We start from the raw sequence: 17,491 nt of genomic DNA on the forward strand, positions 1-17,491 counted from the left end.
TAATAATAATAATAATAATAATAATAATAATAATAATAATAATAATAATAATAATAATAATAATAATAATAATAATAATAATAGCTTCATTTTATATAGCGCCTTTCAAGAGACCCAAGGTCGCTTTACATAGATAGGGGGGGGGAATAACAAAGTAACAAACATAGTGGACAGACACACAACATATATATATGATGATGGAATTCATTCAAGATCCTCTCCACCCTCGGGTACGTCTTTGCCACCGCGGCACGGTCCATCGTGATATTGGAGATGGATCGACCAATAGACTGTTACTGTAGCTGTCAAAGCTCCATCACAAATGCAGTTATGTGAATAGAAAGGGATTCCACTCAGTCAATGTTGCGATGCGCATTTGCCTGATACATGTTATTGCTGGATGCCGGGAGGAAGGCGATGCTGAATGTTTTCAATTCATTAAATAAAACGGATACTTTTTGCAAGGGTTTACTGACTGTCATACAAATGATCAACCAACTACATACTGTAACTTTTCAGTGCACGTTCTTATTTACATTGTGACAACAGCCTTGTGAGTTCCCGCAGTGACCCGCACACAGACATGATGGAATTCAAGTTCATGTATTGAAAGGCAGGCTATCATACATGCAGTGAGATTCATTGTTCTTGTATATGCTCTCGTATTATATTGTTTATATAGGCTACCCAATACTGACATCAAAATAGATTGTAGTATGCCTTTAGAAATCATATGCAGCAGGTAGAAGATTGACGGGAGATCCATCGCGATTTGGAATCAAATTGAGGAGAACTTTAATCCCTGGGGTATTAATCAAACAACACGGGAAAAGGCAGTCATATTCCAGCGCGGTCTTTATTAGCCGACAACAAAATAGATGCATCTAAAGATCATATAGCCAATCGAACACAACTAATAAAGGCATTCATATTACAGCACGGTTATAATGACACACAACCAACGCCAAACAGTGGTCAACGAACGGTCTTTATTAGTATTTTGAGCTGTCCAGGCAGAATTGCAGCAATGGTCTTAGGGAGCCGTTGATATCTGACATCACCGTTTACGAGTCCGCCTTTTATTTATCCCACAATACGCGATAGTGTCTTCTTGGTTCGACAGCAGTGAACAATCTTCGTGGAGTTTCTCAGGGTTCCGCTCGGGTCCGTCCATTATTTCACATCCCATGGGGGGTGTTTCCTCATTTTCATGACCATATATGGATAATCATGCACGAGCATTGACGGTAGAACAAAGTGGTATTCATCAACACGGAGGACCATAGAGCCTGCGTACGCACGTGTGATGAATGCCGACTTCCCTGTGCGTACGCTAGTTCTACATTCCGTGCTTACGTGTGGAAGTAGGTCAAGTTCTACGTCCACGTTGATGAATGAGGGCCCGTGACTCTACACCGTGACTCTACACCGTGACTCTACACCGTGACTCTACACCGTGACTCTACACTGTGACTCTACACCGTGGCTCTACACCGTGACTCTACACCGTGACTAGGGATGGGTACCGAATTCGGTACTTTTGAGGCACCGAACCGAAACACGTCGGTACTACCGAGTATCGAATCAAGTGAGAAACCAAAAAAAAATAAAAATAAAATAAAAAACTATTTTTTGTATTATTTTCTTTTTTTTTACTTTTTTTTTTTTTTTTTTTTTTACTTTTTTCTTTTCATGTCAACGTTCACACTCACAATATATGCTTACCTAGGATTTGACTTGATTCAACAACAAAGCAGTCGGAGCAATGACAAGCCGAAAACTGTCGAAATTGTAGTTATTTGAAGTTTGGATTTTTTTTTTACGACTGAGGTAGGTAAATTACATTTCTTGAGACTAAAGTACCGAAAAAAGGTACCGTTGGGTACCGGTATCGGTTCAAATGTGAAAGGTACCCATCCCTAACCGTGACTCTATAGCGTGACTCTACACCGTGACTCTACACCTTGGCTCTACACCGTGACTCTACACCGTGACTCTACACCGTGACTCTACACCGTGACTCTATAGCGTGACTCTACACCGTGACTCTACAGCGTGACTCTACAGCGTGACTCTACACCGTGACTCTACACCGTGACTCTACACCGTGACTCTATAACGTGACTCTACAGCGTGACTCTACACGTGACTCTACACGTGACTCTACACCGTGACTCTACACCGTGACTCTACACCGTGACTCTACACGTGACTCTACACCGTGACTCTACAGCGTGACTCTACACCGTGACTCTACACCGTGACTCTATAGCGTGACTCTACACCGTGACTCTACAGCGTGACTCTACACCGTGACTCTACACCGCGACTCTACACTGTGACTCTACACGTGACTCTACACCGTGACTCTACACCGTGACTCTATAGCGTGACTCTACAGCGTGACTCTATAGCGTGACTCTACACCGTGACTCTACACCGTGACTCTATAGCGTGACTCTACACCATGACTCTACACCGTGACTCTACACCGTGACTCTACACCCTGACTCTACAGCGTGACTCTACACCGTGACTCTACACTGTGACTCTACACCGTGACTCTATAGCGTGACTCTACACCGTGACTCTACACCGTGACTCTATAGCGTGACTCTACACCATGACTCTACACCGTGACTCTACACCGTGACTCTACACCGTGACTCTATAGCGTGACTCTACACCGTGACTCTACACCGTGACTCTATAGCGTGACTCTACACCGTGACTCTACACCGTGACTCTACACCCTGACTCTACACCGTGACTCTACACCGTGACTCTACAGCGTGACTCTACACCGTGACTCTACACCGTGACTCTAGAGCGTGACTCTAGAGCGTGACTCTAGAGCGTGACTCTAGAGCGTGACTCTACACCGTGACTCTACACCGTGACTCTACACCGTGACTCTACACCGTGACTCTATAGCGTGACTCTATAGCGTGACTCTACACCGTGACTCTACAGCGTGACTCTACACCGTGACTCTACACCGTGACTCTACACCGTGACTCTACAGCGTGACTCTACAGCGTGACTCTACAGCGTGACTCTACAGCGTGACTCTACAGCGTGACTCTATAACGTGACTCTACACCGTGACTCTACACCGTGACTCTACACCGTGACTCTACACCGTGACTCTACAGCGTGACTCTACACCGTGACTCTACAGCGTGACTCTACACCGTGACTCTACAGCGTGACTCTACACCGTGACTCTACACCCTGACTCTACACCGTGACTCTACACCGTGACTCAACAGCGTGACTCTACACCGTGACTCTACACCGTGACTCTACAGCGTGACTCTACACCGTGACTCTACACCGTGACTCTACACCGTGGCTCTACACCGTGACTCTACAGCGTGACTCTACACCGTGACTCTATAGCGTGACTCTATAGCGTGACTCTACACCGTGACTCTACACCGTGACTCTATAGCGTGACTCTACAGCGTGACTCTACAGCGTGACTCTACAGCGTGACTCTACAGCGTGACTCTATAATGTGACTCTACACCGTGACTCTACACCGTGACTCTACACCGTGACTCTACACCGTGACTCTACACCGTGACTCTACAGCGTGACTCTACACCGTGACTCTACACCGTGACTCTACACCGTGACTCTATAGTGTGGCTCTACACCGTGACGCTACACCGTGACTCTACACCGTGACTCTACAGCGTGACTCTACACCGTGACTCTACACCGTGACTCTACACCGTGACTCTATAGCGTGACTCTACACCGTGACTCTACACCGTGACTCTATAGTGTGGCTCTACACCGTGACTCTACAGCGTGACTCTACACCGTGACTCTACACCGTGGCTCTACACCGTGACTCTACACCGTGGCTCTACACCATGACTCTACACCGTGACTCTACACCGTGACTCTACACCGTGACTCTACAGCGTGACTCTACACCGTGACTCTACACCGTGACTCTATAGCGTGACTCTACACCGTGACTCTACACGTGACTCTACAGCGTGACTCTACACCGTGACTCTACACCGTGACTCTACACCGTGACTCTACAGCGTGACTCTAACCGTGACTCTACAGCGTGACTCTACACCGTGACTCTACACCGTGACTCTACAGCGTGACTCTACACCGTGACTCTACACCGTGACTCTATAGCGTGACTCTACACCGTGACTCTACACCGTGACTCTACAGCGTGACTCTACAGCGTGACTCTACAGCGTGACTCTACACGTGACTCTACACCGTGACTCTACAGCGTGACTCTACAGCGTGACTCTACACCGTGACGCTACACCCTGACGCTACACCCTGACTCTACACCGTGGCTCTACACCGTGACTCTACACCGTGACTCTACACCGTGGCTCTACACCGTGACTCTACACCGTGATTTCATTGTATACCTGTATGCCGTGACAATTAAAACTCTTGACTTGACTTGACTTGACTTGACTCTACACCGTGACTCTACACCGTGACTAGGGATGGGTACCGAATTCGGTACTTTTGAGGCACCGAACCGAAACACGTCGGTACTACCGAGTATCGAATCAAGTGAGAAACCAAAAAAAATAAATAAATAAAATAAAAAACTTTTTTTTTTATTATTATTTTTTTTTAACTTTTTTACTTTTTTCTTTTCATGTCGACGTTCACACGCACAATATATGCGTACCTAGGATTTGACTTGATTCAACAACAAAGCAGTCGGAGCAATGACAAGCCGAAAACTGTCGAAATTGTAGTTATTTGAAGTTTGGATTTTTTTTTTTACGACTGAGGTAGGTAAATTACATTTCTTGAGACTAAAGTACCGAAAAAAGGTACCGTTGGGTACCGGTATCGATTCACAGGTACCGGTACCGGTATCGGTTCAAATGTGAAAGGTACCCATCCCTAACCGTGACTCTATAGCGTGACTCTACACCGTGACTCTACACCGTGACTCTACAGCGTGACTCTACACCGTGACTCTACACCGTGACTCTACAGCGTGACTCTACACGTGACTCTACACCGTGACTCTACAGCGTGACTCTACACCGTGACTCTACACCGTGACTCTACAGCGTGACTCTACACCGTGACTCTACACCGTGACTCTACAGCGTGACTCTACACCGTGACTCTACACCGTGACTCTATAGCGTGACTCTACACCGTGACTCTACACCGTGACTCTACAGCGTGACTCTACACCGTGACTCTACACCGTGACTCTACAGCGTGACTCTACACCGTGACTCTACACCGTGACTCTACAGCGTGACTCTACACCGTGACTCTACACCGTGACTCTACAGCGTGACTCTACACCGTGACTCTATACCGTGACTCTACAGCGTGACTCTACACCGTGACTCTACACCGTGACTCTACAGCGTGACTCTACACCGTGACTCTATAGCGTGACTCTACACCGTGACTCTACAGCGTGACTCTACACCGTGACTCTACACCGCGACTCTACACCGTGACTCTACACCGTGACTCTACACCGCGACTCTACACCGTGACTCTACACCGTGACTCTATAGCGTGACTCTACACCGTGACTCTACACCGTGACTCTACACCGTGACTCTATAGCGTGACCTCTGACCTTGGGAGGGGTCTTCTTCAGCAGCACCAACAGAGCCTGGAGCACCATGTTGGAGAAGCGAGGCCCGATGGGAACATAGTCCAGGAGACGCTCGATGTCGTCCACCACCACGCAGCTCAACTGAGACTTGTAGGCGTCGTCAAACACCTGGGAGGAGAGGACGAGGAGATACGATAAGATAATATAACATCAGATAAGATATGACAAGATAAGATAAGATGAGATGAGATGAGATGAGATAAGATAAGATACAATAAGATAAGATGAGATAAGATAAGATAAGATGAGATAAGATACGATAAGATAAGATGAGATAAGATAAGATACAATAAGATAAGATACAATAAGATAAGATGAGATAAGATACAATAATATAAGATAAGATGAGATAAGATAAGATAAGATGAGATAAGATACGATAAGATGAGATGAGATAAGATAAGATACAATAAGATAAGATACAATAAGATAAGATACTATAAGATTAGATATGATAAGATAACATAACATAACATAACAACATAACATAAGATAACATAACATAAGAGTGCTAAAGTGCTACAATCCAAACCGGTGATGTTATCAAGAATATAAGTCTGGAGCTGCTCCGTAGACAATGATAAGATAAGATAAGATAAGATATTCCTTCATTGATCCCCTTGAAATTCGGGCATTATAGCAGCATGGGGGAGGGGAGGTACAGGTACCGGCAGGGTAATATAGAAGACATAAATATAGGCAATACAATTATAGTAAAGATTAAAATAAGCAGTGTAAACAATATAATTAACTCTGAATATAAGAATATGAGCAAGTAAACAGTGTAATCAAACGTGCAGATGAGGGTCTGTATGCCCTATCTGTTATATTATAAGTTACAATAAGGTATATGGTCAATAACACTAATATATACTAGGAGTAAGTAAAGTAAACAGTATGTATGGCGACTGTCCAAACCAACTGTAGTCAGTCACCGAGAGACTAAATCGGGGAAATAATGATACCTGCCAGACGCGCCGCTTGTCATAAAATCACTGCTCCAGGATACTGCGTTTGGTTAGTTTATTAAAGTTAAATCAGTTCATATACTACAAAACTAAAGTGAATCACAGCTTGGTTTATCATAGTGTAGCGTGCGGTCAGCAAAGTGTGACTTCCCCGTTCACCCCCTCATCATTACCGTACCAGAAACCCGCCGGTGAACAGCTGACTTTTACTCATACTACAACACCACGTGACCCATTTGTGAATGACGTGACCATAACAACCCGAGTTGTCTATACCTGTCACCAACACAGTATATACAGGTGCAGTATACATAAGGTACCCTAACTGGCATGCTATAGGTCATACGGAAGAAAGGAGTGGAGATAGGGAGATAAGGAGGGAGGGAAGGAGGGTGTTAAGGAAGGAAGGAAGCAAGGAGGTTAGGGAGGAGGGAGATACAGTATACCCACACTAGGAGACCGTTGCCCATTATTCACACGGCAGCCATTTTGCTCTCATGTCATGCTCAGGTTGGGATTCCTTTCCACCCTCCACTCTTAAATCAACTAGAAAATTACCATAAACTCAAACACTCTTCAGGTGTGGAGCGCGTCATAGACTGACAATGTCACTCGCTTACTCAGTCACTCACTCGTTTATTCACCGGCTCACAGGCCGTACAAGACCAGTTTAATATATGCAAGAATGCTTCACATACAGTATATGGCAGTCTGTGTCCTTATTAAGAACCATGTTGCAAAGTATTTTACACTGAATACAATAACATGAGATTTAAAAAATATATATATATCATAAAATAGTGGAAAATAAAATATTATAAATTAAGAAATAATTAACTAAATTAAAAATCAACTGAATTTAAATTAAACTAAATTAAATGAAACTAAAGTAAGCCACCTACCTTCTTGATGGCCTGGCACTTGGAGATCTCAGAGTGTCCGATCATCTTGTCCGGAGAGCAGATCTTGATGAAGGGGAACTCAGAATCTTCAGAGATTTTAGCTGCCAGGGCCGTCTTTCCACTGTGAGGAGGACCTGAGAGAGAGACAGAGAGAGAGAGAGAGAGAGAGAGAGAGAGAGAGAGAGAGAGAGAGAGAGAGAGAGAGAGAGAGAGAGAGAGAGAGAGAGAGAGAGAGAGAGAGAGAGAGAGAGAGAGAGAGAGAGAGAAAAAAATAAAGAGGGAGAAAGAAAGAGGGAGAGAGGAGAGAGAGAATGAGAGAGAGGGAGAGAGAAAGCGTGAGAGATACAGACAAAGAGAGGGAGAGAGAGATCGAGAGAGAGAAAGCGAGGGAGGGAGAGACAGAGAGAGATAAAGGGAGAGAAGGAGAAAGAGAGAAGGAGAGAGAGGGATGGAGAGAAAGAGAGAGGGAGGGAGTGAGGAGAGAGAGGGAGATAGAGAGAGAGAGACAGAGAGAGACACAGAGAGAAAGAAAGAAAGAGGGAGAGAGGAAAAAGAGAGAACGAGAGAGAGAGGGATAGAGAGACAGACAGAGAGAGAGACAGAGAGAAAGAGATGAGGGAGGGAAGGAGAAAGAGAGAGAATGAGAGAGGGAGGGAGATAAAGAGAGGAGAGAGAGAGGGAGATAGAGAGAGTGAGTTTGAGTGTGTGTGTGTGTGTGTGTTCAAGTTTCTTTAATAGTTGTCATAGAGAAGTACAGAATAGTTTTATACAAAATGCTTCTTACTGTTACGCTCCAGAGACTGTGCTAGACAAGATAAGTATGAAATAAAATAGTATAGCATGTAAAATAGAAGTAAAAATAGAGGTCACAGTGTTCAGTATAGACATATGTACAATGTTCAATGCAGAAAAGAAGTAACTGAGTTACCATACAATATACAATATACTATGCAATGTATACAATACTATATAGTGCAAAGCAGAAATGGGATGAGGTACAATTTACAGTAAGGTGTACGAGTTGTAGTGCAAATCCTTTACCAATAAATATAAAGTGTGTTTAGGTGATCTAAAGTGTGGAGAGTGGGTGCTGCAGTGTGTTGTCTGTTTAAAGTGAGTGTGTGCGTGTGGATGTGTGTGCTGTGTGCATTTGATGGTTGTTGCATAGTGTGTATTGTTCGTTGAGCAGCCTGATGGCCTGGGGATAGAAGCTTCTTCTGAGTCTTTCTGTGCTCGCCTTGAGACTCCGGTATCGCTTGCCTGACCGCAGCAGTTCAAAGAGGCAGTTGTTCGGGTGGCTGGAGTCCTTGATGATTCTCTTAGCCTTACCCCTGCACCGCTTGTTGTAAATGTTCTGGAGGGTGGGAAGCCCCCCTCCAATTGTGCGTTCGGCTGAACGTGTCACTCTTTGTAGTCTGCTACGGTCTTGTGCAGTGCTATTCCCAAACCAGGAGGTGATGTTGCCAGTCAGGATGCTCTCTATTGTACACGAGTAGAAGTTCTTAAGGATCTTCTGACTGACTTGGAACTTCCTTAGGCGCCTGAGGAAGTAGAGGCGTTGTCGTGCCTTCTTCACAACACTGTCAATGTGTGTGGTCCATGTCAAGTCCTCGGATATGTGGGCTCCGAGGTACTTAAAACTGTTCACTCTCTCAACCGGTGCCCCGTCGATGCTGAGGGGGCTGTAGTCCTTGACCCCCGACCTCCTGAAGTCCACAATCATCTCTTTTGTTTTGCTGACGTTCAGGGAGAGGCAGTTCTCCTGACACCACTGTGACATATTCTCTACCTCTTCCAGGTAGGCCCACTCGTCGTTGGCAGTGTGTGTGTGTGTGTGTGTGTGTGTGTGTGTGTGTGTGTGTGTGTGTGTGTGTGTGTGTGTGTGTGTGTGTGTGTGTGTGTGTGTGTGTGTGCGTGTGCGTGTGTGTGCGTGTGTGTGTCACGGCTGGGCTCAATTCACTTTCAATTCAATCAATTCAAAGTGTATCTTTTCTCTGACAGAACATTCATGCTCATTCATCTGGAAACCTTCCCAAGATGAAGGTTTTTCCATATTCTCATTTTAAACATCCCCTCCACTCAAAAACATGATTTGTTTTAGGTCAACTTCTCTTAGGGGTATGACTTTGACTATATACTGTATATTATTATTCGTGACTTTGACTATATAGATTGTCATTTGTGACTTTGACTATATATAGATTGTCATTTGTGACTTTGAGTATAGATTGTTTTTTATGACTTTGACTATAAAAGCGGCACGGTGGTGTAGTGGTTAACACTGTCGCCTCACAGCAAGAAGGTCCAGGGTTCGAATCCCGCTTGGGGACCAGGTTTCCATGATGCCAGTTACCCAGGTGGGGTATCTCCCAGGCCTTTCTGTGTGGAGTTTGCATGTTCTCCCCGTGCTCGCAAAGGGTTTCCCCCCCCGATAAGATAAACCCAATGGAAAAACATGCACAACAACAAGATCGCTAACGCTGTGGCGTCCTTGACGAAGACGGACAGGAGCACTTGGATTGGTCCCCTGGCGCGGCTCACGTGGCGCCTGTCTGCTCCCGGCTGCCCTTGGGGGGGAAGGACGACGGGATGGGTTAATCGCAGATACGCATTGTATGCATGGTTCGCATGTGTGCCAAATGGTGACCTCGGAGCAGGTCCTAAATTATTAATTATTATATACTATATAGATTGTTTTTTGTGACTTTGACTATATAGATTGCTATTTGTACAGAACTTAACCAGAGCACCTTTTAGGTGTCTTCCCCCCCCCCCCCCCCCCCCCCCCACCGATAAAGTACCCACTACAAAGTACCTCGTTGTGGAATGTACCAACTCCTACATGCGGAACTTCCTACCTCATCATATTTAGCTAGCTAGGAAACTGTACAGCTAAACCTGTCACAGGATAACCGTTGCAGGAGATGTGGTCAGGTGATCACAATATTTGACATCGTCTTGTCCCCAAGCCTTCTTCCACCAAAAATTACAAATCTCTAGGTATATCATACGATTGCTTATGTAAGGAAGGATGGCGAGTGGCGACTGGTGATTGTCCAGGGCCATCTGTTGCTTTGTTTGTTCGCTGTAAGGTAATAATAATAATAATAATAATATATTCAATTTGTAGGGGCGCTTTTGTGGAACAAATCTCAAGGCGCTACAGAAGAACATCAAAACTAGTAAGTAAGTAGAAAGAACATAAATGAAGTAGGGCTAAAACTAGTAAAAGAGTAAAAGAACATAAAATGTGTGGGGCTAAAACTAGATAAAGATTTCTTTGAAAAAAGCACTAGCCACTGTGGTAAATATTGACGTTGAATTTCATAAATAATATGTGTGAATAATTAGAGAGTCATAATGTAGGAGAGACAGACATTCCACACCAACCCCCTCTCATGAGAAGGCTGCTTACCCAAATGGTATGTAGGAGAACAGTTACAGGTCACAAAGCCCCCTCAAGCTAAATGTAATCAAGAGACAACAAGGACTATGTAAATAAGTTGCACCCCACAGATGAAATGGGGACTCAATCTAAATCCTGGTAAATTTAACACTGTTATATTATCTGGTAAATAAAGGTTGGTGTAGGTAACTTACAAAGAATACTACCATTTAGGATGTCACATGAAAGGAAGGGTGATTACACTCTTGATATAGAAGTCATCACAGCTACTCTGTCAACAAGCAGAGTGGGTTTTCAGTGCTAAATATGGATGGATACAGGGGTGACAGAGAGCCATTCTCCACCCCCCACTATAGAATTCTGGTTAGTACTGTATGGTAATATGGCCAAAAGGATGAGGCTATTCACACCACCCCACCAGATGACATCACACCAGCCCCCACCCGTGGGACAAGACCCACACAGAAGATCAAGGAGGTGGGGGCAGCCGGCCCCCCCCCAGAGAAACCCAGAGGTGGGGGCTGCCAGCCCCCACAGGAGACCGCCCACAGAAGACGCCTGATTGGACCAAATGTATTAGTAAAATGTACTATTATTGGCTAGAAATTATAGGATATAAGGGGATACAAAATGGTAGTTCAGGAGCCCAGATCAACCAACCCCGATCTGCGGCTCCACCCCCCCACCATCGAGAGACTGATGCTGTGCTGTTTGCATTTTATGTGAGTAAATACATGGGAAACACCATTTGTTGTTTAAGTTTAGTGTAATCCTTAAATATCTGAAACCAGATTTACTCATGTATAATGTGTGCAGTATGGTCAATGTATGTTCAAATTATGTTACCAAGTGACTGTTTTTGTACATATTGGGGTTTGATTATGCAAACCTGATTGTGATTTCTGTACACAGACAGCCCTGTTAATGTTTTCTGATCATCTTTTGTCTTATTCACCTTGGCCTCTGGCTCTGATCAAATAAATGTTGAATTGGACTATAGTTCATGGTTTGTCTGGCTACACGTTAAATTCTTCATCTGCTTTAAGTCAGATGAAGAGATCAACAATTCTATCGATATGATCCCTTTCTCCTCCTTCCAGATAAGCAATCTCATTGTACTGTACTACAATAACCTTAGATTATTGTAGGGTTCTGTGGGAATTTACTACAGAAATGGTGCCGTTCTTCCCGCCCTGTTGTATCCCCCCCTGTAGAGGTGCGGTGAGGTCTCTGGGCCTTGCTGTGTGTTGGGGACGTACGGGGAAAAGAGCTGGGGGTTGCTGCATTTGGAGTTGCTGACAAGGGGCTTGTTGTCTGAAATGGAGGAGAGAGGGACAGGATGAAGGTTGGTTGTGTACGCCACTTGTTGGGACCCACGGTGAATATGGCCTTTTGCATGCAGAGATGGGGGAGCGGTGACTTAGGTTAGGATGTCCGGGGGTATGAGGATCGCTCTTGTTGTGCAGTGAACATGCAAACGTGGGCTTTTTATGTTTGTGTGTTTGTTCAGACACAGGAGGCCGTTCCCGGCCTATGCGGGCCATGGGGGTTGAGTCTCGTATGGAATATACTTTATGAACTATACGAGGGGGGTTGCACCAAGTAGCCTCATGTAAAAATGAAGATGTGTATTGGGATTCACAGCCTATCTGATTACGGGACAGGTTATGGCGTCGTATGGCGACTGACTAAAGGTTTTCCTGGCCAGGGAACGCGATGGTCTGTGGCGTGCGATAGGGAGCGCTTCCTGAACAATACGAGTTCCCAAGAACGTATTTTCAGGAAGAGGTGCGCTAGAATGATTGGGATTTACGTATTCTGGAGGGGGAAGAGAGCCGTGTGTAATAGAAAGGCTCTGTTGCTCTTTAGAATATGTAAATCGGTTTGGTAAAATGAATTAGAACCTTCGTGATTGGGGAAATGGTGTGTGAGGTTATGGGATTATTACGTAGTGATTAATATAAGCGGGGTCGTGTTCATGCTTGAGGGGCTTCGATAAGATAGTTTTGCAGACTGAACATGGATAGTCGTGACATGGTATCTGGGTAAGCTATCGAGCCGAATTAAATGAAGGTGTGTGTTCGATTTTAGAGCGCGTGTCGAGCAGATCCGGAGATCTTTTTTGACCTGGAGCATAACCGGCGTGTTGATTGAACTGCGTACGCTGTAATAATGAATAAGTACTTAGAAAACATTTGGTTAAGATGACTGATAAAGTACTTAGTGGAAATTCGACAACAGAGCTATGGTAAGCTTAAACATTCAGTAATGATTGTATGTGGGTACTATGGCTATGGTTAGGAATGATTGGGGAAACGTAGGAGCTTATTGTTGTATTGTTATGATATTTTAATGACCAACGAACATAGGTCTGGGGCGAGTCATACTGGTGATTGGGGCTAGCTAGCTTAGCTCTGTGGAAAAGTCCGCGGTGAAACTGGGGACGTTACGACGGCGTTATGAGAGAATTGATTAAACACTGTGGCGGCGATTGCAGGTAAGAAGCGAATCGAGGCGTAGGGTGGAGAGATTGTGGCCGTTTTGAGGGTTATTATTGATGCGGTAGCGATTGTGTATGATATTAAGAAGTCGCTGCTTGATGACGTTGTGGTGTTGAAGAGAGTGTGTAACGTTCACGGTACTATGGAGCGAGGCGGAGAGAAGGGTAGGAGAGATGATTCGTGTTGGACTATGTGTGCGGCGTTGGATGGTGTGAATGTTTTAAAAATGATTTTCTTTTGAGAAAGTTGGTTATTTTAAGCATGTGTGAATTGTTTATGGTTGGATTGGTACTGGGCGGATTGCGTGGATGAACGGATCTTGAAAGGCACGGCTCCCGTGAGGGCATTGAACGTCGCATTAGAGCTGGCTAAGCTAGTTAGCTTGCGTGCCGTTGTTTTGTGGAGTTTGCGAGCGACATATGTTACGTTTCGAGTTTTGAGAATGATGTTTGGGAAGAGTTAGAGAACGTGGTGGATGTCGTGGCAGTGTGTTGTGTTGGAACAAGGCGTTTATGATATTAGTTATGCTTTGCCGTAATACATTGTCCGGGGAGCACCGTTGGCCACTGCGCATGCGCGGTACAACGTGGATTGGGTGTGGTGCGTTCACGTCAGGTGGGAAGAAGCGGAAGAACCAGCTTCCGACTGGGAAAAGCCATTCACGTCAGCCTCCTAGTGGTAATTCCTACTAGGTCATATGGGAGTTTTTTATATACCCCGATATCTCCCACTTCGCGTCCCGAAATGCGGAAGTATCAACCATCATGGCAGCAAGCTTGACGGCGATGTCGGCAATACAAGTTAAATGATCACTTTGATCACATAATCAGAATAATACAATCATACTGCTGTACTCTTCATATGAAAAACGAGCTATACTTGCTGCTGTTCGTCTACAGTTGATTTTAAAGTAACTTGCTAACGACTTGTAGCAGTAGGCTAACAGTAGGCTAAGATCGCCATCTTGGATGTGGGCGTTTCCTCGAGTTCAACGCGTGAATGCTTCCTAGTTGTAGCAACGAGATGTCATCTGGTTCGTCCGCTTCTTCCCACCTGACGTGAACGCACCATAATTCATTCGTGGTAATTCGCTCAGGGGCCAGGAATAACGGGTAAGGGTATATTCTGCATTTTGTGAAATGGTTGTTTGTATATTGTGCATTCTAGTGAATATTCTGCATTTTGTAAAGTGGTTGTGTTTGTGTGTTGTGTATTGTGCATTCTGTGTGATTGTAGACAATGTTCTGGGAGTGGGTTTGGTGGTATTATTGCGAATTGTGTAGGGGTAGCATGTGATGGGACGGCGGTTAAAATAGGATTAGATGAGTTAGGATACATGCCCTTAACTTACACTGGGATTCATAAACCAGATACACATTGTACTTGTAATAAATGGGCAATAAATATGTTACACAGGGGGTGTCTTATCCAAGGGGGTGGCATATCGCTTGCGTCATATTTAGAGTAATACATCTACATTACTTTCACATGTCGCCTGTATACAGGGCTAGGCGTTTCCAGAATATTCTGTTTACAGTTATGAGACTTAGCATGATTGGAACTTAACTGATAATAATGTTTAATTTCTAATAGGTGGTGGTTGATAGAAATGCTTATGTGTGTGTTGTGCATGTACAAATGTGATTTTAAGATCTGTATAGAAAAATCTGTATAGAATGGTAATTATTTTTAGGTGCTTGTATGAGGTAAATCTTTAATACACTGTTAATATGTTGACACAAGCCTCCGACTTGTAGGAGATTATAATTTATTGATAGAGGCTTGCTGTCTGTGTCAGAAAACAATGTTATTAATGCAATGACAATTTAATGATATGATTGTGTTGACAGTAGTTGAGATAATACTAGGTGAAATTGCATATATGTGCTACTTAACCTCTGGGGGGAAGGGATTTAGCCTCCCCTGGAGGCAGTAGGAATGTGTGTTTTATTCAAACCTGGGGGGCGGCTTGCCCCCAGGGTGAGGTGTATGAAATGATTAACCTTTTGATGAAGCAGCAGGGGGGCCTGCATATGAGACAAGGGGCGTGTGAGGAGCTTGCACCAGGGGCCATATATTGCCCAGGGGGGTAGGAATCCTTTTGAGGCAGGTCACAAGGCCCGAGGGGGGTCGAGATGTACAGCTGTTACAATGGCTGTTGGTTTTTATGACAGGATGACGAAGCAGGCCTGGTAAGATTAGATGCAACAGGAGAGAGGTCAGAGGTGAAGATAGGCGAGAACAGTTGGAGAAGTGTGATAACAGATGACCGGCTATTTTTACAACAGAGGACAGGAAGTGGTTGTAAGGGGCCGGGGGCCAGATAGTGACAGGAGGTGCGGACAGGAAAGCTGATGCAGAACACAGCTGATGGAGGAGTGAGCACAGTAATTGAATTAGGATAGCCAGTTCAGATGAGGTTAATTACATTGGAGGGCTACCTATTTGATTAGAAGGATTAGCTTTAGGCTCTCAGGACACTGGGTATGTTTTGAGGTCTATCGCTGAGGGGGTTCCCAGACTTCCTCTGGATGTGAGGAGTAGAAGATACAGTGAGAACTGTATGGTAGGAAAGTGTGTACTGGATTAGCCTGAGGTTGAGAGCAGAAAAATTGAGAGCAGAAAAGTTGAGAGCAGAAGAACTAACATTGTTTGTCTGTCTGTTGGTTGATTAACGAGTATATGAGGGAGAGTTTGAAAGTATTTGTTTATGATATGTGTAATATATGTTGAAAGCGATGGTGTTTGCAGATCAGTGACTGTGGAAGATTGAGATGTTGTCTGTTTTTGTCTATTTAGGTAAAATAGAACAATAATGACGTTAATGAGTAGTAAGGCTGTTATCTTGTCTATCAGAATAAGAAGGATATCAAACCACTTGGGTTATACCACAAATAGACCTGGGACTTATTGTCGCTTATCATTTGTTTCATATCATTTGTTTTACTGAAGGAGTTTATTTTATTACTTTCATTTGATTTGATTTCTTTTGAATGTTTTGTATGGATGAGGTATTGAATAAAAAATTTTAGATTTCTTTTCTATTTTAATCTTTGATTGAGTGGACTGAAGTGCGTTTGAATGGAGCCTGTAGACTGCAGTAGAATAGAGACTACTGGAATCAGAGGTGTCAGATTAGGGCATGACTGTTTGTTCCATTTGAGTGAGGTGTGGAGTGTGTGTGTGTGAGAATTGCAGCAGGAGGGATAAGGATGGGTGCATGTGACGTTTGGAGCGTGTTGAGTTCATTGATTTACTGTTTTGGGTATGAATGGTGATTTGCTTTCACATGTGAGGTCTGTTGGAATGTTTTTTTTGATTATTTGCCTTTTGTTTCTTATTTCTCATCTGTTATGGTCTGAGTGAGTGGAGAAAGCTGGAGGCTGGAGGAAGTGGCGTCAAAACGTCAAGTCGACAAGAGCTAAGTGGTCCCATCACGTTTGCATAATGATTAACATTTGGCTTCTCTTGAGAATATTTGACATGTTATGTAAAGAAATTTGTTTTGTGTTTTGTTCCCTCGCAGGTTTCAGTCGAGGGGGAAGACGGACCGTCACAGGTAGAGGAATCATGGTAGATGTGTAGGAATACATTTCATTAGATTATGACACAATGGTGTGAACCCATTCAGTCATTTCCTGTGGGAGATTGTTGGATTGTGAAAAGAGGTCGCTTGTGGACGCTGGCCCCTCCTTCAACGTAGCCCCGAGAACAGCGGCCAGAGGTTTGGGACAAACCGCCAGGCTGACGGAGTCGTCTGTAGATCCAAGGAAATACAGTCATGGGTCAAAATGTGACGAGGTCACAGGCCTACAAACGGGATGAAGGGGGTGGCAAAAACGGTCAGAGACTGTGCAGAAAAGATGAGCGAGGGCCTCTGGGATGTGGTGGTTGATTGGTATGTTGAACGGGAGGTGACTGAACGGTAACAACTGGTATAGATTATGAAACAACGCAGGAGTACTAAACACATTCACATAGGTAGAATATTAGGTGTAGATTATGGCCAAAATGAGGTGGTGAAAAAAAAAATGTCCTTGAGTGATGCTCCGCCTTCC

At 44.4% G+C, this 17,491-nt stretch overlaps 1 protein-coding gene across 1 annotated transcript in view; it reads right to left on the minus strand.

Moving 5' to 3' along the window:
* Window positions 1-17,491, minus strand: part of LOC311239749 (vesicle-fusing ATPase) — a gene marked incomplete at both ends in the record, with an annotated part of 54,297 nt that overhangs the window by 3,520 nt on the left and 33,286 nt on the right. Inside the window, 2 exons of the mRNA XM_084328165.1 lie at window positions 5,618-5,764; window positions 7,527-7,660. Coding sequence (XP_084184291.1) covers window positions 5,618-5,764; window positions 7,527-7,660 — 281 coding nt within the window. The remainder of the gene's footprint in view (window positions 1-5,617; window positions 5,765-7,526; window positions 7,661-17,491) is intronic.

The sequence above is a fragment of the Notolepis coatsorum genome (genome assembly GCF_963971535.1).
Source record: "Notolepis coatsorum genome assembly, chromosome: 14".
Classification (NCBI taxonomy): domain Eukaryota; kingdom Metazoa; phylum Chordata; class Actinopteri; order Aulopiformes; family Paralepididae; genus Notolepis; species Notolepis coatsorum.